Genomic DNA, 22,543 nt, shown 5'->3' with positions numbered 1-22,543 from the left:
ACTAAAACCCTAGAAATTCATCCAAGAAACATACCATAAGAACTACAAGGCAAGATCTGAACTTTTTACCTCAGGAAGAAGCTCCAACCTTTGCTATCCACGGATCTACACTTGTACACCAACTTCTAGCCTCGACAATGGACTCCTCTTCTCTTTTGCTACCTTGAAATAACACCTTAAAGCTTAGAACACTCACACTTAAGCTATAAAAGAAGGAACAACTCTCTTATGGTTTCTTTATGAAGGATGGTGGCTGAGGAACCAAGCCATCTCATTCCTTTTATAGCCAACAACCCAAATTAGGGTTTTAGGTCTGGATCGGTTACGCTCGGCGTAACCTTGGGTACGCTGGGTGATAAAGCGTTTAATGAGGCGCGCGAGTACGCGCAGCGTACTCCTTGTACGCCCAGCGTACTCTCCCAACACAAGGCCAAAAATGACAATTATTTAAAAGATGAAGGGCTAATTGGTTGTACCTGAATTTCAGGCTGTTACAATTGGCAAAGTGGCTTATAGGCTAGAGCTACCGGAGGAGCTCAGCCGAATTCACAACACGTTCCATGTTTCGCAATTACGAAAGTGCATTATGGACCAGGAGGCGGTAGTATCGCTGGATGATATTTGGGTCGATGGGCATATGAATTACGTGGAGAGGCATGTGGCCATCTTGAAGAAGAAGAAGAAGATTTTATGAAATAAAGAATTACCTTTGGTGAAGGTGTAGTGGGAACACCGGAGGGGATCCGAGTGGACATGGGAGCCGGTGGCGGAGATGCGCGAGCATTACCCGACATTGTTTACTCCAGCATACTTTGAGGGTGAAGTCTAATTCAAGTGGGGGGAGAATTGTAACGCCCTGATTTTTCAGGTATTGATTTGAATGAAAGTTTATTTGGTTTTAAGATCTACTCGACGAGTTGGTTACCCTACTCGTCGAGTAACAGCGGGGTGAGATCACGTGTTTAGTGGCCTACTCGCCGAGTCCATGAAGAACTCGACGAGTAGGAGCTGGCAGAAGGAACCCTAGATCCCAGGGTCTTGCACCCTCTTTAAGGAAGCGTAAGCCTTCTTTGGCCTCTATATAGTCCTTGAGAGCTCAGAAAAACCCTAATTCGTGTGGTGCTTCAACCTTGTGTGATTTATGCTTTAGAAAGAAGGTTTTGGGAAGGAAGAGCTTGGAGGGCAAGAGACTAGGAGCAAGGAAGGCGTGGGAATCAGAAATCTACCTCAGTTAGCATCATTTGGAGGTATCAAGTTGTCACCTTTACTTCATTTTCCTTCTAGACCTCATTTGGTTGATATTTAGGGTGTTTATGGTTTGATTGAGATGATAGTGTGGGATATGAGCTAGATTTGAAGTTGTAACTTCAGATCTGGACCCTTCTTGGGTTCTAGAGTCATAAAGCTCCGAGCTTGGTCATGTATGAAGCCTCCTTGAGTATGAAACCCCCCATTAGGAGCTTGGATTTGACATTAAGAGCTTTTTTTAGCCATTCATGCACGTAAAGTTTATAAATTTACGTGAAATGTGTAACATCCCAAAATACGACCCAAAATTTTTGTTTAAATAATACTAAAACCATAACATCGAATGCCATAAAATAAGATCATACGTCAACATCTCAAAAACATAATAAAGTATCGTGATAAAAACTGTATAAAACTCTGTCAAGTCATGTCTAAGAAAAACTACACAAACTCCCAGGATAAAACTGAAGCTATGGTGTGTGCGATGCCATCATCCCGAGCTCTTCCATTTACTTGCGGAAGTACCTGAAACAAAAACTGAAACTGTAAGCACAAAGCTTAGTGAGCTCCCCCAACTACCACATACCATACAATAACATATAAAGCACATACTGGGCCTTGCCCACTGCATCGGACCAACATCCAGAAACTGCATCGGACCGATGTCCGAAACTAACCAAGGCCTTGCCCTCTGCATCGGATCGAAGTCCGGGACTAACCAGGGCCTTGCCCTCTGCATCGGACCGAAGTCCGAAACTAACTTCATCGGACCGAAGTCTGGAACTGACTGGGACCTTGTCCCCTGCATCGGACCGAAGTCTGGAAACTGATTGAGCATAACTTAGCATAGCATAAACATATCAACTAGCATAAGCACATATACTGCATACTGTATCAGACCGAAGTCCGGAACACATAACACAAAACATGCTAGAATCACAAAGACATCAAGCAATCTAACTATTGCATCGGACCGAGGTCCGAAACTACGGCTAACTAAACGGGCCGAAATTATGGTCGTAGACCCGTTCTTACTAGAAGGAAACTCACCTTGTAGTCTGGCTGCTGAATGAACTGCTCTGGAAACTGTCTGCTGCTGCTCCGGTATCTCCCCAACTATGATTTCCATAAGTACACTCAATCAAATACCGATAACTATACTGAGGGTGAAATAACTGTTTTACCCCTGGTCAAAGTCAACATACAGTTGACCTGACTCGTCGAGTTGGGCCACCAACTCGTCGAGTCCCTACTCTCATTTCTCAATTCTGCTCGCTACTACTCGTCGAGTTTGGCATAGACTCGATGAGTTCCTCTTTGATGCTAACACTTAGTCAATCTGCATCCGACTCGCCGAGTTGTACGAACAACTCGTCAAGTTCTCCTTCAACATATGAACAATCTGACTGTGACTCGCCAAGTTGTATGAACAAATCACCAAGTCTGTTCTTGAGATATGAAGATTGCCTTGGACTCGCCGAGTCAGGGCACTGACTCGCTGAGTCCCCCAATGAATGAGTCTAATCTCCGACTCACTGAGTCCACCCATAACTCACTGGTTCCATTCGAAATGACTTATGAAGGGGAATATTGGGGACTCGCGACTTGACTCGTCGAGTCCGAAGAACGACTCGCCGAGTCGGTTGCATGCAACTTCTATACAGTTGATTCTAATTGATTCCAATGCATCCAATTCATAGATCTGAGCTTCTAGGGCCGATATAACACGTAAAGTTGCCAACTTTACGTACATGCACTGAGGTATGAAGCTAAAACACCAAAATAAGCTAGAAATGGGAACCTAAGGTTTGGAACAAGGCCTTGCTTTGCACAAAGGTAGCTACTTTGAGCTCCTGGGGCTTAATGATGTCAAGATCTATAGCTCACCACCCTAAGGGAGCTCCAATATCGAGTTTGGACCTTGAAATGTCCCAAAAGTGGCAAAACAAGCATATATGAAGATCTACTAGGAAAATGAACAAGGTAGAGGCTTTATTACCAGATAAAGTAGCAAATGGAAGCTAGCTTCTCGCTCTCCTTCTTCTCTTTTGCACCTTCTCTCTTTTCTTATATTCTACACATCCAAGAATACACCAAAACACTAAAAATCAAGAAGGAATCACTTAAGCTCACCAATGGAGGGCTAGGGTTCTGAGAGGGAAACGCTCTAAGGGTGCTGGAGGCTGGGATGAGGGCTATAAGGACGTTTAAATAGGGTACAAACCCTAAAGATTAGGGTTTCCTCCAGACTGGCCTAGTCGTCGAGTCCAGGTGCGGACTCGCCGAGTAGATCACTTAAAACCCGCGTCCAACTTGGCATCTAATCGACGAGTTAGGGCTACTACTCGCCGAGTATCTCTTTATAGAAGACATTTAATGAATTAATACATAGCAGGAATGGGCGTTACAGAATGCATGCCTTAGAAGTCTAGATCTGTAATTTGGAGCCACTGCATGGCTTAAAAGAGTCTGTATGGATTAAGGACTGATGGAACTCAGCGGGTCATATGAAGATAGGCTTGGACCCGACGAGTTGGATGAACAACTCGGCGAGTTCGATGAAGATTGTCATAGAACTCGACGAGTTGTATGAACAACTCGGCTAGTTGGTTGAGGTTTCCCCAATTTATGTATGTGTGTGTAACCGTCGAGTTGCAAGAAGGAAACTCGATGAGTGGTCTTATAGTTCAATCGTAAACCAAAGGAACTCGACGAGTCACTCTGTGACTCGGCGAGTGGGTAAGTACTTCAAGGAAATCGGTGAGTAGCCGAGGGTACGCGACGAGTTAGGGTCAACATGGATTGTTGACCTTGACTGATGACTTTGATTTTTACCAAGGTTTGATTAGTTGGCTTTTGGGGTACCTTGAAAGGTTGGGAACTTATGGGTATAATTATATCATGGTAATAAGTGGTGGAGTTTTTGACAGTGATCCGAGAGTTGGAGTTCATCTTCCGAGTCGACATCTGCAAGGTGAGTTATCCTTACTAAATCAATAGGGTCTATGGCACCAAGGCCGACCCTTAAGTTGTTATTGTTATGATGTGCTACATGTGGTTATGATCTGTTAGATCGGAATCAGGATAGACAATATATTATGCTCTTATGATCTGTAGGGATTGGTATGTAAGTGACCTGCTAGGTCGGTACACTAGTTACAAGAGATTTCTATGATTGATGATCATTGAGTCAGATATGTTTGATGTTTGTATATGCTAGTATATGACAGTTATGCGCACATGGGACCGCTTTGTGCTGAAGGCCAACATACTTTATGAGCGGTCCGGGGAGACTGTAGGCCCATGTGGCGGTCCAGTCATGTCGAAGGCTCGGGATAGGATCAAATAGACTGAAGGCCCTACAGGACAGTCCATTTGGGCCGATGGTGTAACACCCCGATTCTGGTATGATATTTATATTGTTATTTATTGTTATATTTCTTCAAGTTTTAAGGGGAACTCGACGAGTCAATAACTGGACTCGTCGAGTTGGGTCGCGATTTCAAGCACGTTTAAGTTGGCGACTCGGCGAGTCCGCCAGTCTGGATGAAACCCTAATTTCAAGGGTTTGCACCCTATATAAACAACTTTTGGGGCCTCAAGTCAGCCCCCATCACCCCTCAGAGCTTCATTCTCGAAACCCTAGAGCCCTTTTTGCATTTTGTGTGATTTTGGTGTGTTATTTGAAGATTTTGAAAGATAAAGAAAGGTAGATCAAGAGGAGAAGAAGGAGATCCTAGATCTTTGAGGAATTTCAGAAGAAAGTAAGGTATATCTTGGCACTTTTCTGTTTCTATGCTTAAATCTCCTTTGTGAAGCTATTCTTAAACCATTTCTTAGCTTAGCAGTGGCTTAAAGGACTCATGGAGTTGATTAACCTTCAGATCTAGCTAGATTTGATTTCCATAGGCTTAGATCTAGCACCTTTATGGATCCATTTTGCATGAAAGCTCTAGATCTACTATTATAGTGTGCTTTTAACCCTAAAGCTTCCATTTGATGTTATTTACACGTAAAGTGGGAAACTTTACGTGTAAACTGAGTCCCAGGAACCCATATCTACTATTGGCATGGATTAGTTTCAAGCAGAATCGAGTGTATAGTATTTGCATGCATACGACTCGGCGAGTCGTTCTTCTGACTCGGCGAGTCGAGTCGCGAGTCCCTTGTGTTTTCTTTTTCGAGTTATGCCGAGTGGAGCCAGTGAGTGAGAAGTGGACTCGGTGAGTTAGAGGGTTAGACTCATTCGTGGAAGAACTCGGCGAGTCCAAAGCCATCTTCATACTTCAAGAACAGACTCGACGAGTTGTTCATACAACTCGGCGAGTCACAGCTAGAATAGTCATCTGATGAAGGAGAACTCGACGAGTTGTTCATACAACTCGGCGAGTCAGATGCAGATTGTCAGAGTGTTAGTAGCGAAGAGGAACTCGTCGAGTTTGCGCCAAAACTCGACGAGTAGTAGTGGGTGGAATCAAGGAAGTAAGAGTTAGGACTCGACGAGTTGGCGGCCCAACTCGACGAGTCAGGTCAACTGAATGATTGACTTTGAAAGTTAGGTTGACTTGGACCAGGGGTAGGAGAGTCATTTTACCCTCAGTATTATTATTATCAGTATTTGATTGATGGTGCTCATGGATATTGTAGCCGGGGTGAAACCGGAGACGCAGCAGACAGATTCCAGAGCAGTCCTTTCAGCAGCTAGGCTACGAGGTGAGTTTCCTTCCAGTAAGAACGGGTCTAAGGCCACAATGTCGGTCCGTTTAGTAGTAGTAGTTTCCGGACTTTGGTCCGATGCAGTTGTTGGTTTGTTTGATGCCTTCGTGGCTCAGACGGGATTTATGTGATTATGGGCTACGGTCTGATGTAGTATGCAGTATATGAGTTTATGATCATGTGTGTTATGCTAGTTGATATGTGTTTATGCTATGCTATGCCCAATTAGTTTCCGGACTTCGGTCCGATGCAGTCAGTTCCGGACTTCGGTCCGATGCAGGGGACAACGTCCCAGTCAGTTCCGAACTTCGGTCCGATGCAGTTAGTTCCAGACTTCGGTCCGATGCAGGGGACAAGGTCCCAGTCAGTCCGGACTTCAGTCCGATGCAGTTTCCGAGCTTCGGCCCGATGCAGTGGGCAAGGCTCAGTACGTGTTTATATGCTATTGTATGGTATGTGGTAGTTTGGGGGGGGGGGGGGCTCACTAAGCTTCGTGCTTACAGTTTTAGTTTTGGTTTCAGGTACTTCCGCAAGTAAGGGGAAGAGCTCGGGATGATGGCATCGCACACACCACAGCTTCAGTATTTATCCTGGGAGTTTGTTTGATTCATAGTTTGATTTGATACAGTTGTTTCACAACATTTTGTTATGAGTTGAGATATTAGACATATGGTTTTTATGATATGACGATCAGTATATGATTTTTATTACTATTTAAACAAAAAAAATTGGGTCGTATTTTGGGATGTTGCAGATGGCCCAATATGCATGTTATTGATTGTCTGTTACTGATATGGTATTATCAGCATGGTATTGGTATTTTGGGGGTAGCTCACTAAGCGTTCGGGCTTACAGTTTTCAGTTTATTGTTTCAGGTAGTTCAGGAGATCATGGCAAGGCGAAGGCGTGGCCGTACCGCTCCTCATCCTTTTGATCTAGTTAGTAGGACACTCTGATGAATAATGATTTGAAAATATTTTGTAAACAAATACCATTTGGCTTTATTTATGATTGAAAAAGTTTTAATTTGGCGTAAACTTTTTGGACGTGATAGGGGTTCCTCCGACCATTCAAGACGTCACAACCGACATGGGGTGTGGTGGTGGTGCTCGAGGACTCCAACAATGGTGGTGATGTAGGGTGCTCCGACTTTAGCGGTGAGGAACAACGACTGGTGGTAGGGATTATGAGGTTTGCGACTGGAGGATAAAAGAGAGTGGGGTGACGACCGGCATCATTTTTTAGGGTTAGAGTTTGGCACCCGGTGATGTTGGGTTATATACCCGACTCACGAAACTCTACCCCATAATAATAAGTTTAGTCCCTCCCTTCCCTCATTTCTTTCAAAATAAATCCATATATTACCCTTTTAACCATGTCCTTTGAAACCCTTTACAAAGCAAGTCCAAAATGTTACCAATCAACCCCTGCCTCCACAAATCCTTACATATTAAGTCCCAATAGTACCAAACACCCCCTGACTTCTAAAATCCTTTGCGAAACAAGTCCTGGACTTACACTTTAACCCCCGAATAATCCAATTTATAACATTCGGGCCCCCAAAACCAACAAACCACTAAATCATATAGATTTAGGGCGACTATTCTTTCATCAATTTTTATCTATTTATTTATTAAATAAACAGAATGTTTACATTCTTGTCTTCTATATAAGCCACAGAGTCCGTGTAGACTAACGAAAGCCTAAGGAGGGAACACATTTCGTTAAGAAGAGGGCAATTGAGCAACAATAGATGATTACTTACATTGACCGGACTACGAGGAAAGATAAACGACCACGAAACCAACTAATTCCAAATTACTAGTTGTTTAACCATTTATGATTCGATTATATCCAAGTTAGCATATACAAAATCTTCAATTTTCAAATTAGCAAATGTGACATAATTAATATGAAACTTTAAGATCACATATACAATCTAATCTCCATAAAAAAACACTTTAAACAAGAAAAAAGAAAAAGAGCAAAGAACAATCGAATTATTAGATAAAACAAAAAGTTAGTCCAAACATATAATGTCATCAAATATAAGTTTTTTCTTGGAGAAATATGGTTTTTCAAAAAAAAAAAAATCAATGATCAAAAGAGTACCAATAATCAATGATAAAATTAAAAAGACAAAAAAATTGTAAAGATTCAAGGGATTTTAAAAAATTAAAATAAAAAGTAAGTTTAAGAAAAAAATATAAGATATAATATTGTCGATCATCAAAGCCATCATCGACGGCATCATTCTCGATCTAAAGAGTAGAGACCTAAGAACATAACAGAGACGACAGTCTACACAACGATCTATCAGTTGTTATCGAAATGGGTTACAATAAGTTTAGGAAGTTCAAAAATCATCACGCACAAGTTCAATATAGTCGGACAAATCAACTAAATCGGTAATTTTACTCCTAATTACTACTATTTTTTTTTTCAAATTCATTATGTGTCTCATAATTTTGCTCTTGTTTTTAATCACACCTTTTGTTCAGCGAAGACAAATCTCTCACTGATGATCCAGGTATATAGGAGTGATAATTATTTGGTCTGGAACCGAAAAACCCGAAAACTAAATCGATCCGAAATCAATTTCAGAACGAACAATATTCAAATTTGGGTTTTGGTTTGGTTTGAGACCAAACCGAATTGTGAATTTGATTTTTGGTCTCATGAAGTTTAAACCAAACCGAATTTCATAAACCAATTAATTAAAAAATATATTTTATATTTTATATTAAATAAAAATATTAATTATAAGTAAAAATCATTTTAACTCATTTACTCTTTGGATCATCTTGTATGAAACATTAGATCTTTATGTTTACAACTTTAGGTTTTTATGTTAAAAACATTTTAATTTATGTTTTAAAATTTTTTAAGTTAATATTTTGGTTTCCTAGCTTTTTAAACCGGATTAGAATTCAATTTTCTTGGTTAAAAAAATTTAAATTCGATTTGGTTTAATTTTCGAATGGAAGAAAAAAAAGTTTTCAAACCGAAAAAACCTATTCGAGAAACCGACCTAACCAATATGCTTTTAATTTTTGTGCGTGCTGTAGTTTACATGAAATCCTTATATAGGGTTAGGAACACGATTGACTCCTCTTTCCCTCTGATTCCCTCCCTTTCCCTCCACTAGTGACTGGGCAACTGGGGAACAAGGTGCAAGAGTAGCGCGACCTAAGAACAGAACAAGGCAGCAGTCTACACAACGGTCTATCGGTTGTTATCGAAATGGGTCACAATAAGTCTAGGAAGTTCAAAAATCATCACGCACAAGGTCAATCTAGCCGGACAAATCAACTAAATCGGTAATTTCACTCCTGATTACTAGCTTTTTTTTTTTTTTTTTTTTTTTTTTTTTTTTCTCTTTTTAAATTCATTGTGTATCTCACAAATTTGCCCTTGTTTTTAATCATACCTTTTGTTTAGTGAAGACGAATCTCTCCCTGCTGATCCAGGTATATCTTTTAGCACCAATAATTTCTTACAAACCCTTTTGAGTATGATTCTTTATATAGAAGAGAGTTTTTTGTGCTCAATAGAGTTTGATACGTATTCACTAATGTTGCAGAAACTGAAGAAGAGTCAAGTATGGTGGTATCCAAAATTCAGCTAGCCATGTGGGTACGTTCATGTACCTGATTGGAATTAGTCCTCCTTCTTAGTCTTTTAGGTTTATCTATGAGAATCAATATTTGATTTTGTGCTTGTTGCAAAATTCAGGAATTATCCATCCTCCCAAAAACAAAAAATTCTACTTTACTTGTTAAACAAATATATGTTAAACTTAAAACTAATATGAAAGTTGGTCTACTAAGAACATTGTTTACCACATCAAACTTCACAACAAGTACTATAGATACTTTGTACACCTTTCCAAAAACTTTACTCTTTTTGTTTTATAGTTTTCTTTCTGTAAATGAATTATATGTAATGTTTCTGATGACTTAGTTTTATTGCTTCAGGATTTTGGTCAATGTGATGTTAAAAGGTGTACAGGGCGCAAATTAGCTAGATTTGGCCTGTTGAAAGTAAGTCTGTGTGTGTGTGTGTGTGTTTACACTGTTAGATTTCCTATATTACTTTCCATTTGATGATTGAACAATTTTATGTAGGAGTTGCGAGTAGGAAATGGTTTTGGAGGCATTGCATTAAGGTATGCGAACATTTAGTCAAAAACATATAAATGTAGTGTTTTTGTGTGTATTATTCAATTATCTTAATGGATTTTTGTTTGTGATAGTCCTGTTGGACAACAGTGCATCTCAAGGGAAGATTCAGAGCTGATAAAAAGGAAAGGTTTAGCAGTTGTGGATTGTTCTTGGGCACGATTGGATGATGTCCCTTTTACAAAGCTAAAATGTGCTGCTCCTCGTTTATGTAAGATCTTCAAACAATCTCCTTACTCCTCATAAGATATCATTACTTGACATTTACTTTCATATACACTTTTATTTGAGTAATCCTTTTAAATCTCCAATGATTTTTCAAGCTATGAAAACTCAATATTGTTGCTATCTTTGTTCTAAATTGATAGATTGGTTGCAAATTGAAATGCAGTACCATGGTTGGTGGCTGCAAATCCAGTAAATTATGGTCGACCCTGTGAGCTATCTTGTGTTGAGGCTTTATCTGCAGGTTTAATTATATGGTAACTACCTTTATCCCTTTCTAACTTTCTATGGTGTCCATTTTAGTAATTAATCATGAGCTCAACTTTTACTGATATCTTATAGATAGAGAAACAGTCATATACAGGTTTAAATATTTGGTAAGTAACTACCCTTCAAAATTTTATATATACCTAAGATAAATCTATGGTTACATGTACTCAAAAGTTTCAGTCTTTAAAACACCTGAAAATTTTCAAGAAAAACAAGGGAATTGAAGAGAGAATTAGGAAGTCAAGTATGGGTTAATAAGGTTTTAATGCTATAAGAGAGTGGAAATCAAACTGATTACACTTTTTGAATGTAAAATGGAGGAAAACATGTTAAGATTATGCGAAAACACATGTTTTACAACATGAATAGCCATTAATCATCTTCTTCATTGTTATAATTTGTAGTTAAAATTTGATGGATTTGTTGTTAAGCTATTGGAATAAATATGTTATAATCATCTAATTTATGAAACCAATTCATTAACATATTTGTTTATACTTTCATTTTTTTTAATGCATGTCTCTAATAGTGGTGAGGTAGAAAATGGGGAGTTGTTGCTAAGCAAGTTCAAGTGGGGTCATTCTTTCTTGTCCCTCAACAGGTATTTTAACCACCTTCTGTATTATTATTATTATTATTATTATATTTTTTCCAATATATATAAAATAAGGGTATTTTTGTCTTTAAATAAAAGAGAAAGAAAGAATGGAATTTTGGATTCATTCCAACCCTTCCTAGGAATGGTGAAATCTATAAAACATGGAATTTGAAGGAATTCAATTCCGTCCATTTGGCAACCAAACACGTCATTTGAATGGAATCTTGAATTCCAATTCCGACGGAATCCACGAACCAAAAACACATGGAATTTGCAGATACCTTATGAATACATGTATTTCATATGGTGAAAATTGTGCAATTCAGGGAACTTTTGAAGGCATATTCCAAATGTGAGAATAGTGCTGAGATTATTAATGTGCAAAATTCATGGCTATCTGAGCAAAGTTCAAAAATTCCCAAGGCTGTGCCAAAGGAAGAAGGTATTTTTCATAAACTTTTCTTCTTTTCCTCTTTTAAAAATCAAAATTCATCCACTTTTTTTCCCCGTTCTTACTCATTAACACACAATCAAAGCCTTATTCATTGTCACTGACACTGACACTCACTGTTTGTTTTGTTTACAGTGGTAGGTGATGAAGTCCATAGTGAAGATGAAGGATCGGATGATGGACTTCCACCTCTTGAACGAAATGTGAACCATATTACTTTGGATGAAAGTGATACTGAAAGTGAGTAGTGTTAATCATGGTAGATTTGTCTCTTAAGATTACCAAAAAATTGATAGATAGCTTGTCTTAGCTTTTGTTTTGAATCTTTTCATACATGAATAGAACAATTACTAGTTTTACTAGGTTAGTTTGTAGTCTTTACTCTTAAGTATGCAAGTTTTGATTGATCAATGAACTTTGCTTGAAGATTCCACTCGACTTTCTTTAAAGTGTTTATAACTTTATCATGTTGTATTTTCGTTATTGTTTTATGAGTTAAATCGTCAAAGAATTTGATTATAATGATGTTAATATATTTTGTAACGTTTAATAGCTTTTTCTTATAAACGTCCTTCAAAATATACATGTTAGACTTGGATCAACAAAATGGTTAGGGTCGAGGCTCTATCGAGTTGATATTAAGGAAGTAGTTTGGTCGTGTGGTGGTGAAAAAGAACTTGGACAGTACCGAATGGGTTCACGTTTTTTTTTTTGGAAAAGATATTGGGTATTTATAGAAAAAGTGATTATTATTGCGTTTGTTGCAGATTTCCATGATAATAGCTACATTCCTAGTGGATGTAACCTGTCGTTTATTATGGAACCTACTACAAAGATTTTAGTTAATCGGTTGTCTCATGTTGTCGGTAACATTAGTACGCCATTAAAGGCAAACAAATTCTTGATGATCCTCTTATGGTGAATAGGATTGTCATGTGGTATAAAAAACTTATGGTTTACAAAGTTGATTTTGAGAAAGTTTATGATTATTTTCGTTGGAGTTAATTGAGAGGCTGATGACTTTTATGGGTTTTGGTTCGTTACAGATCAGATGGATTGTGTCTGTCTATGACTAGATGTTATGTTCTTGTTAATGAGAATCCTATTACTAAGGAGTTTTAGTTACAAAGGGACTTATAGGGTGACCATCTATCTCCTATCTTGTTCGCCATTGCTATGAATGGTTTACATGTAGCAATGAAAAATGCACTGGCACATAGTTGTTTTATTTGATCTGTCTTTTTATGACTAGATGTTCTATTTTGGTTAATGAGAATTCTGCTACTAAGGAGTTTTAGTTACAAAGGGGCTTACAAGGTGAGTCTATCTCCTATCCTGTTCACCATTGCTATGAATGGTTTACATGTAACTATGAAAAATGTAGTGTCATATAGTTGTTTTATTTGGCATATCTTTCTATGATTAGATGTTCTGTTTTGGTCAATGAGAATCCTGCTATAAGGAGTTTTAGTTACAAAGGGGCTTACAGGTGACCCTTTATCTCTTATGTTGTTCACCACTGCTATGAAGGGTTTACATGTAGCTATAAAAAATGCAGTGACACAGTTGTTTTATTTATTGATTTATAAAATTGCAGTTATTGGTGTTATGGGTTTAAAAAACCATATATTTTTCTTGTAGATGATGCATTGTTTACGGGAGAATAGGAGGACAAAAATGTTTAAAACTTGGTTTGAATTTTGAGATATTTTTTCTTATCTTTGAGGTTGAAAATCAATCTCCAAAAAATCTAATATTTATGGAGTTAGGGTTGAAGTGGACGACATAACAAACATGGCTGCAAATATGAGTTGTGGTTCGTCTATGTTCGGTTTTTCCTATTTAGGTCTCCTGGTTGGGTCGGGGCTAACATGGCTCATATCGATGGTTGGAAATTGGGGATTGAATAATTAAGAAAAACTATTAAAATGGAAAGTAAAAAATGCTTTCTTTTGTTGGTCATTTAAATTTATTGAAGTATGTGTAAGATATATTATGTATTCCTTTTATGTCGATATTTAGAATCCCTAATACTATGGTTAGTTTTTTTAGAGCATTAGAGCTTGGTTTTTCTAAGGAGGCGAAAATCATGAAAGAAAAAGAAAAAGAAAAATTGGTCAAACGGTGGCCTTGATGATGCTGGGCCGACGCTTATTCAAAAGTGGCGGTAGAGAGTCCTAAATGACTTTAATGCTTGTTGGGCTAGTCATCATGGCTACATTGAGAGGACGATGGTCTGTAGCGAACGACGGGAAGCATTAAAACAAGTGATACTTGATCAAAGAGTAATCAACTTTTAGTTTACATGAAAATTTGTATTCTTATTCATTATTGTCTTAAAAACTTAATTAGAAATGGTTGGAATACTGCTTTTTGGAAAGTTGTTGGATTGGTTTCGGCTTCAGTTTTATCTACTACCATTTGGGTCATTTGGAAATGCCGCAAAAGGGTCGTTTTTCATTTTCCGTACTTTCAAAAAAATTCTTTTTATTATTTTTTTAGACAAGATTGTCTATTTTTCATTTAGTTGGTTCGCTCATAGAAAACATAAAATTAATGTTAACAAAACCCTTTATTGGCTCTAAATATGTAACTGTTTTCGCTCATTAGCTTCTTGCTGATTCTATAAATATCAAGACAAAATTGTAAGAATGGTTCATGTGGTATGTCAAACCTAGCAAGTTGGGTCCAAAAGCGTTTTGGCTTGCAAAGATGGTCCAATAGTTTGTTTTTATTGCAAGTATGGTCCAATTTGATTTGAACTTTTTTGTATTGACGATTTGACCCTTTATTATTTTATTTTTCATTTTTTTAATTACAATAATTAAAAAACTATTAAAAATAAAACAAAAATAAAATACTCTCTCTCTCTCTCTTGTTGGCCACCATCCAACATCATTCCCCTTTAATCTGCAGTCCAACATCACCACTCTCAAAACAAACTCCGACCGTCGGCCAACAACACCGCTAATAATCACGGATACCAAATCTAATGACACTAAATCAAAAGGAAACCTTAAACTTGAAATTAAAAGCAAACCAAAATCAAACTTGAATCAAACCTTGAAAATAAAAATAGATTGAACGAAATTTAGATTCCAACCATCACTTAATACCAAGAAAAATAATGATCAAACTGGAAAAAGAAACCCAAACCATTTTTTTATGAAACTGTATCAATTCCCAAATAAAAGACTTGATTTTAGGCCTCAATAGCAACTTGTATCAGGAAAAGAAATCAAAACCTTGGTTATAAAAAACCTTCATAAAACCCAAAAGACCCGATTTCAAATGGAAAAAACCAGAAAAACCCTACATCAAATCCAAAAAAATCATATTACCGATTGGAGATTAGGATGATGGCAGTGTATCACAGAGATGATGTTGGAATCAATTTTTGCAAGAGAGATACAAGGTTTGTGCAGTCATGAACAAATGTTGGATCTTTGGTGGGTTTGCACATGGTGCGAAACATATACGAACAACCACTACTACTCAAAAAAGACGATGGTTGAGGGTGAAGGAGACACGACGAACAGATCCGCTGCAACTCAACCTCGTACCCTGTCGATCCTGTACATGGTGAACTACAAATGTTACCGGAAACCGGAATCCACCACCACCATCGTCGTCTTCGCCTCTGGAAACCGAAATCACCCCCACAACTGATTGCTAGGCAATAAGTTGTCTTCTCCGATGGTGGTAAGTTGTCTTCTCTGGTGGCGGTGGAAGGACGTTGGTGAAGGGGAAGAAATCTGGAAAGCTTAAGCCATTGTAGACGAAGGAGAAGTAAAGAACGATGTGAGAGGAACAATTTGAAACCAATTGAGAGAGAGAGAGGTATTTTATTTTTGTTTTATTTTTAATAGTTTTTTAATTGTTCTAATAAAACAAAAATGAAAAATAAAATAATAAAGGGTAAAATCGTCAATACAAAAAAGCTCAAATCAAATTGGACCAAAATTGCAACAAAACCAAACTATTGGACCATCTTTGCATGCCCAAACGCTTTTGGACCATACTTGCTAGTTTTGACATACCACAGGGGCCATTCTTGCAATTTTGTCAAATATCAACGGTTCCAAAAAAAGGAATAAACATGACTTATCTTAGGTGTTGTTTTTGTTCGCAGAATGTTGCTGAAAGAAATTGAATTAAAATTGGAAAATGAATCTGTCAGGAATTTGAATCAAATTCCATATGCTGTTTGGTTGGCAGGAAATGAAATTGGAATTAATTGTAGATTCTGTTTGGTCCACATGAAATGGAATCTGAAATTTCTGTGTGGTTCGCATGAAATGAAATTGGAATTCATGTAAAATGACAGAATTACCCTTTTTGCTTGTTTTACTTAATTTTACATTGTTTTCTAACTTATATGTAAAGATTCATTATGAAAATTATAAAAAAATTGAAATTTCGACGGTGGTGGCAACGACGGTGGTGGGTGGCGGTGATGGTGGCGGCGATGGTGGCGGCGACGGTGGTGACAGCATTGATTGTGGTGGCGGAAGTGGTGGTGATGGTGGCAATGGCAGCTGGTGACGGTAACAACGGTGGTAATGACGACGATGGTAGTGGTGGCGGCGTCGGAGGCAGTGACAGTGGGTGGCGGCGGCGATGATGGTGGGTGGTGGTTATGGCGGTGGTAGTGATGGTTGGTGGCGGTGGTGGTGTTGGCAACGACGACGATGGTTGTGGCGGCAACGGTGGTGGTGGTGGTCAATGATAGTGGTGGTGGGTTTTCTGATAAGTATAATGAATATTTTTGTAATCTGTCACTTTCCTTGATTATAATGAATGTTTTCCATCCAACTTTGGAAGGAATTCACTTTCCTCTATATGGTGGAAAGTTTATTTCATTTAGGAATTCTTTTCTCTCTTCTAAGTCCAACCAAACGCATGAATTCAAAGAAAATTGGAATCATTTTCCCTCGAATTCCATTTCTTTCCTGCCAACCAAATGCATCCTTAGGGTCACAAAAGAGTCGATGGAACCTAAAATTGACGTCAATGACCTTTTGGTAAATTTGAACTAAATTCAATAATTTGATGATCATTATTAAGTAGCTTCGAGTTTGAGTCTAGAAAACTAACTTTGGTTTGAAAATTAAAATAAATTAAAAATATTTATGAATAACTATATCTAACTATTAAACAGCCTCAGTGAATAATTCAATAAAACTTGTTAGCATTTTCTAAAATTCGGTTTTTATAAACTTGAATTTGAACTTAAATATAAATATAAGAAAAAACATCATAAATGGTCCCTCTGGTTTCCCAAAATCTGAAGTTTAGTCCCTATGGTTTAAAAACATCATACATGGTCCCTGTGCTTTCAAAACTTTTAACGATTGGTTCTTATTGCTAACCCCGTTAAGTTATGCCCGTTAACTGAAGGGTATTTTCGTCATTTCACTACCACAGGGACCATTTATGATGTTTTCACTTAATTTAAAAAAATAAAATAATATGCAAAAGGGGTCCCACCTCTCTCTCTCTCTCTCTCTCTTTTCTCTCTCTCTTTCTCTAGGTTTTATTCTAAATAAACCATACCTACTGCTGCATATGGAGGCGTTCAATCCTTGTTCACATCCACATAAAAGGATGATGCAACCAAGAGATCACCTGGAAACAATTTTGGTTCATGGATCCTCCGATTTTAGCAATTTTAAATACTTATTGCACATCATATGGTGATGTTGATCCATTTTTTAATTGGTTCCATTGCCCTAACCCCACCACCATACCGGTGACTACCACTTACTTCTGCCAACACCACCATCCTAGATGCTTATCTTCATCCTTCCGCATTAAACCACCCATAGTCGAAAGTCTACTCAATCGCCGGAAACCATCGACGGAAATCTGAAGGCGTAGAAAACAGTGACGGTGGCGGTTTAGTGATAAACGAGAAATCAAGAACTCGATTACACCGGCACCTGTTTTACTTGCAAGTATCTCTCTTTCCTTCTGTTAAGAACACGTGGATTGAGCCCTATCAAGAACGCTAAACAAAAATCGGTTTCAATTCCAGGTTCCTATATATCGTCCCGCACCTAAGATTAATTGCTATGTGGTGCCATCTGTTTTTAGATTATTAGCTTTATGTGTATATTTTCATTTTCTTTGATTATACATCTGTGTGTATTGAGTTCAGTTCCAATTTGGATTTCAGTTAGAAATAAAACAAAGATTTCATGGTGATTTTCTTAAGTTGCACACCAACTGTTTGTGGAAATGCCCCAATGACATCAATTTGTTCACGCCCCAAGCTGGTTGTTTCTTGTTCCACAACTTCACCATAATGAAGATGATGATTAGATGAAGAGGAACATGGTAGACAAAGAGATGTTAAGTTTGTGTATGTGTTTTTTGAGAGAGTGAGATATGAAATTAGATATGAATTAGAGCTGGATATTGAAATTAGAGTTTGATTCCATTTTCTTTAACATTTTTGCTTCACCACTTATCGTATTTGGTGATCTTGATGATTTCTAGCTATGTGGATTTAAAGATAATGAATCCTATGAATACCAGATTAGGATTTGGACAAGTTGAATCGTGATGAACTTGCTTGAATATAACCTAGAGAGAGAGAGAGAGGGAGAGAGAGAGAGATACCCCTTTTGCATATTATTTCATTTTTTTCTTTAAAAAAAAATAATAAGTGAAAACATCATAAATGGTCCCTGTGGTAGTGAAATGACGAAAATGCCCTTCAGTTAACGGACAAAACTTAACGGAGTTAGCAATAAGGACTAATCGTCAAAAGTTTTGAAAGCACATGAACCATCTATGATGTTTTTAAACCACAATGATTAAACTTCAGATTTTGAGAAACCATAGGAACGATTTATGATGTTTTTTCTAAATATAAATTTCTTATCCTTTGCAACCTCATGTACTTACAGTGATCTTATTATTATGTGATTTATTATTTTTTATCGGGATATTTTCAAAAATGAATACATATTTTATGAGATATATAAAAATGACTTAACTTTTCAAGATTTACGAAAATGACCACAATTCCAAATGATATATAATGTTTTTTTTTTCTCATTTGCATCAAACATTTTTTTGAAAATGGGACACAATTCTATAGGTTACTTATTTTTTATAATTTTTTTTTTCCAAAATTTGAATCCAAATGTATTTTTTTTAGCATAAAAATACTTAATATGACATAAATTTAGTTGGAAATAAATCCAAATTACATCCATTTTGATTGAGTACAGTAGTCATTTTGATAAAACTGAAGACAAAAAACAAAATTATTTCTCCGTATCCAAAAATTTGAATGGTTGTTTTTGTGGTCACTCAATTTGTTGATAAAATTAAGAAAAATAAAATATTTTTAGAAATAAAATAGGTTTGGGTTTGGAGTGACCGGAGTGCTTTGCATTCCGTGCCAATAGTCTCATCGCGTTTCGCACAAAACGTAGACGCAAAAACCCTAAAAAATAAAATAGATAGAGATAGACGACTACTTCCGTCTTACCCTATTCTTCTCCGTTCCATTAGGAGAACGAACAAACGCCATTTTAGAGCTGCTTCTTATGCACACCATTTCTCCTAATTCCATAGCAAAAATCCTGTTTTTGTTTTCAAAGTTTTTCAATCTATTTTATTTTTCCAAAACAATTTCTTTGTTTACAGGCACTTGAAACAGAAACGCGATTCGTGCCCTAATCCATGATTTTTTCCCTCTTTACTGTTGCTAATTTCTTGATGGTTTTCTAGGTGTTCTAGATTTTCCTGATCGTTGTTTTTGTGTGCTAGGGTTTCAGTTTTTGCACCTACCGATTAAGTGTGGGACCTACTAAATCAGTGTTATTCTTCCGAGGATTCGTCTGGTCGACCACCATTGTAAGTTCTCTACTTCACGCTCTCTCGATTTATTTCTTGAATTTATATTATTCGTTTAATTTACGTCGACAAGTTTTCGGATGGGAATTCGTATCGTTTATCCTTCCAGGAATATGTAGAAATTGGCTTGTTCTAGTTTTATGAAGGAAGTTATCTATATCATTTCATGCTCGTATGTTGAAATTACATTCTGCAATATGATTTTTGTTTCTTTGTTTGATCTTAAGGTTCAGGTGTGGAAAAATGGGAGAAAAGTCTGATACTAAAACGGTGTCTTCACCATATGTTGTCCTTGAAAATCGACCCCTTGATCAATGGAAAGTAACTGAATTAAAAGAGGAACTTAAGAAACGGAAACTAATGACAAAGGGATTGAAAGAAGACCTGGTTAAAAGGTTGGATGAAGCAGTTCGTTCTGAAATAGATGATGCTAAGAGAAACCTTGAGGACGACCTAAACAATGAGTCCCACTCTGATGATGCAACAGCTGTCCCAGTTGTTACAGAGGATACCACTGATGCCTTGGATAACACCATGGGCAAGAATGAGGACTTAGGGAAAGATGTTAAGGAGTTGAATAAGGAAAAAGATGGTAACGAGGGTTTAGAGAAAGATAATGTGGGATTAGATAAGGAAAAAGATGGTAATACAAGTGTTCAGATGGAAATGGATATGGTTCAGGCTGATGATGTTTTAGCTGAAAAAATGGTTACAGAAGGTGGCATTGTGTCTACACAAGTGGAATCTTTTCAGGTAGTTGAAGAGATTTCAGTAACAACCACCACCAAAACCACTGTTTTGGTCTCTGAGGGCACTGTAGATGAAGGGTTTAATGTGAAAGAGTCACAGGTGGTTGGAAACAATGGGGATTCAAAGGCTGAATCTCAATCACCTAAAGAAGAACAAGCTGAGGTCAGCAACCAGGTAACTGAGGTCAGCCAAGTAATCTCTGATTCTATTTCTGTTGATACTACTATCTCCAATTCTGAAAAGAATGAACTAAAGGATAATGTAATTGCTGATGATGTGAAATCAGAGGTAGATGTTAAGCCTGAAATGGTCTTAGATGATAGCAAATCAGAACCAGTTGACATTGATAATGATAATGTAATTGCTGCTGATGTCAAGTCAGAGCAAGTTATTGAACTTAAAGAGGTGAAAATGTCAACCAATGTTGTTGTATCAGTTGAAGAAGTTGATGAACCACTTAAGGACAAAATCACTGATGAAAGTGTTGATATTTGCAAGAAAAGTGATAGTGGGGATGTTGGCTCTTCAGAGAAGTTGAATTTGGACAGAAGTTCTGGTGATGATTCAATGGAGGAAGATGTTCAAGAAAGCAAACAGATTGACTCAAAGTTTACTCCTAATGAAGTGGGAGATATCAGTGGGAAAATTGAAGTAAAGGAAGATGATTCTGTTGATGTTATGGTTGTAGATGACAAGAATTCTGCTCCTGTTGAAGATATAACATCCACAAAAAGAAAACCACAGAGTAAGTTATTCTTCTTCCATTAGCAATTAAGTTGTTCTTTTTGCATCAAGTCAAAAAAGAAAATGGTCATGAATTTAATAAATTTCTTTGATTACAGTATTAGCAGAAAACAGTGAAGTAGTAAAGAGGCAACGTAGGTGGAATACTGAACAACAGTTAACTAATAATCATTCTGCTGTTACTTCTCCTAAAGATACAATTCAGACTCCAGTTAAACGTGTATTTTCAAGATCTGAGTCTAAAATTGATCAAGAATTACCCAAAGAACGTATTGGTATGTTATTACTTATCAGCTTTGTTTATTCTTTGTAATTTGGGATTAAAAATATATATACTTTGATATTGAAATCTTTTTGTTTGTTTTGAATGCAGTTCCACCTTCATCAAAGACTCCAACTAATTCTCTTCGAATTGATAATTTTTTGCGTCCTTTTACTTTAAAAGCTGTGCAAGAACTTCTTGGGAAAACAGGGACAGTTGTCAGTTTCTGGATGGATCATATCAAAACCCATTGTTATGTTACAGTAAGTAAATAAAATGTTTGATTATTTGTCAAATAAAAATGTTATCTAAAGATTTGTTTTTTTTTTGGGGGTGTAGTATGCATCTGCAGAAGAAGCAATAGAAACTCGAAATGCTGTATGCAACCTACAGTGGCCAGTGAATGGTGGACGCCTGTTAATGGCTGATTTTGTGGATCCACAAGAGGTTAAGAATCGGGTCGACCCACCACCACCACCACCTCCAGCCACCACCATGCAACCACCGCAGCCCTCTCCTCGACTACACGTTCAGAAACAACAGCAGCAGCAGCTTCCTCCTCCACCAGCTCTAGCCGCCATGCAGCCGCAACATCCCTCCCCTCGACTACATGTTCAGAAACAACCACAGCAGCTTCCTCCACCACCTCCACCACCGGTAAGGGAGGTTGCAGCCCTTCCTCCACCAGCAGCAGCACCAGTTGATCCTCCGATTGTTACATTGGATGATCTGTTTAGGAAGACAAGAGCCACCCCTCGTATCTACTACCTACCACTTTCGGATGAACAAGTGGCGGCAAAGATGAAGGGGAAAGCAGGCTTAAAGGAGTAGGAGGAATGAAGCTCCTTCTGAATGTGTTTGGATATGATGGATTGGATATATAGCTTATTTTAGAAGAATGAAAACAACAATGTAAGATGATAATGGTAGAGTAGTAGAGTATCATCATGTAATCCACATGTTTGCAGGTCTGCAGGTGTTACTTGCTTTTGCGTTTAGGAAGGAACTGTTCCAGTCCAGCAATGCAATGGTGGGCCAGGAGGAGCTGCTGATTCGTTGGTTGGTTGGTTGGTTGACCGGTCAATGGACTTTTTTTTTTTGTTTTGGTGTTTGTTTTGTTTCTGTGACTTTGAGTGAGCAGCCCATTTTGATCTACACAGATTGTTTCTTGTCATGTCATATGGATCAATCGATACTTACTTTGGGCGTTAGACCAAATTCTGTTA

At 37.6% G+C, this 22,543-nt stretch overlaps 2 protein-coding genes across 2 annotated transcripts; both read left to right on the top strand.

Moving 5' to 3' along the window:
* Positions 1-9,037: 9,037 nt before the first annotated feature.
* On the top strand, positions 9,038-12,122 carry LOC145087058 (RNase L inhibitor protein-like protein). The gene is made up of 10 exons (XM_079024960.1): positions 9,038-9,284; positions 9,406-9,434; positions 9,548-9,600; positions 9,942-10,007; positions 10,092-10,132; positions 10,220-10,356; positions 10,537-10,627; positions 11,170-11,241; positions 11,565-11,680; positions 11,825-12,122. The coding sequence occupies exons 1-10, from the start codon at positions 9,208-9,210 to the stop codon at positions 11,935-11,937; spliced, it is 795 nt and encodes a 264-aa protein (XP_078881086.1). The 5' UTR covers positions 9,038-9,207; the 3' UTR covers positions 11,938-12,122.
* A 6,958-nt stretch (positions 12,123-19,080) lies between these two features.
* LOC145087057 (uncharacterized) lies at positions 19,081-22,543 on the top strand. Its single transcript, XM_079024959.1, has 5 exons — positions 19,081-19,561; positions 19,789-21,056; positions 21,154-21,330; positions 21,429-21,580; positions 21,657-22,543. The coding sequence occupies exons 2-5, from the start codon at positions 19,805-19,807 to the stop codon at positions 22,146-22,148; spliced, it is 2,073 nt and encodes a 690-aa protein (XP_078881085.1). The 5' UTR covers positions 19,081-19,561; positions 19,789-19,804; the 3' UTR covers positions 22,149-22,543.

This window comes from Lactuca serriola, chromosome 2, assembly GCF_051521515.1.
Source record: "Lactuca serriola cultivar US96UC23 chromosome 2, Lser_US96UC23_V15, whole genome shotgun sequence".
Lineage (NCBI taxonomy): Eukaryota > Viridiplantae > Streptophyta > Magnoliopsida > Asterales > Asteraceae > Lactuca > Lactuca serriola.
This window is presented reverse-complemented; position numbering and strand designations above follow the sequence as displayed.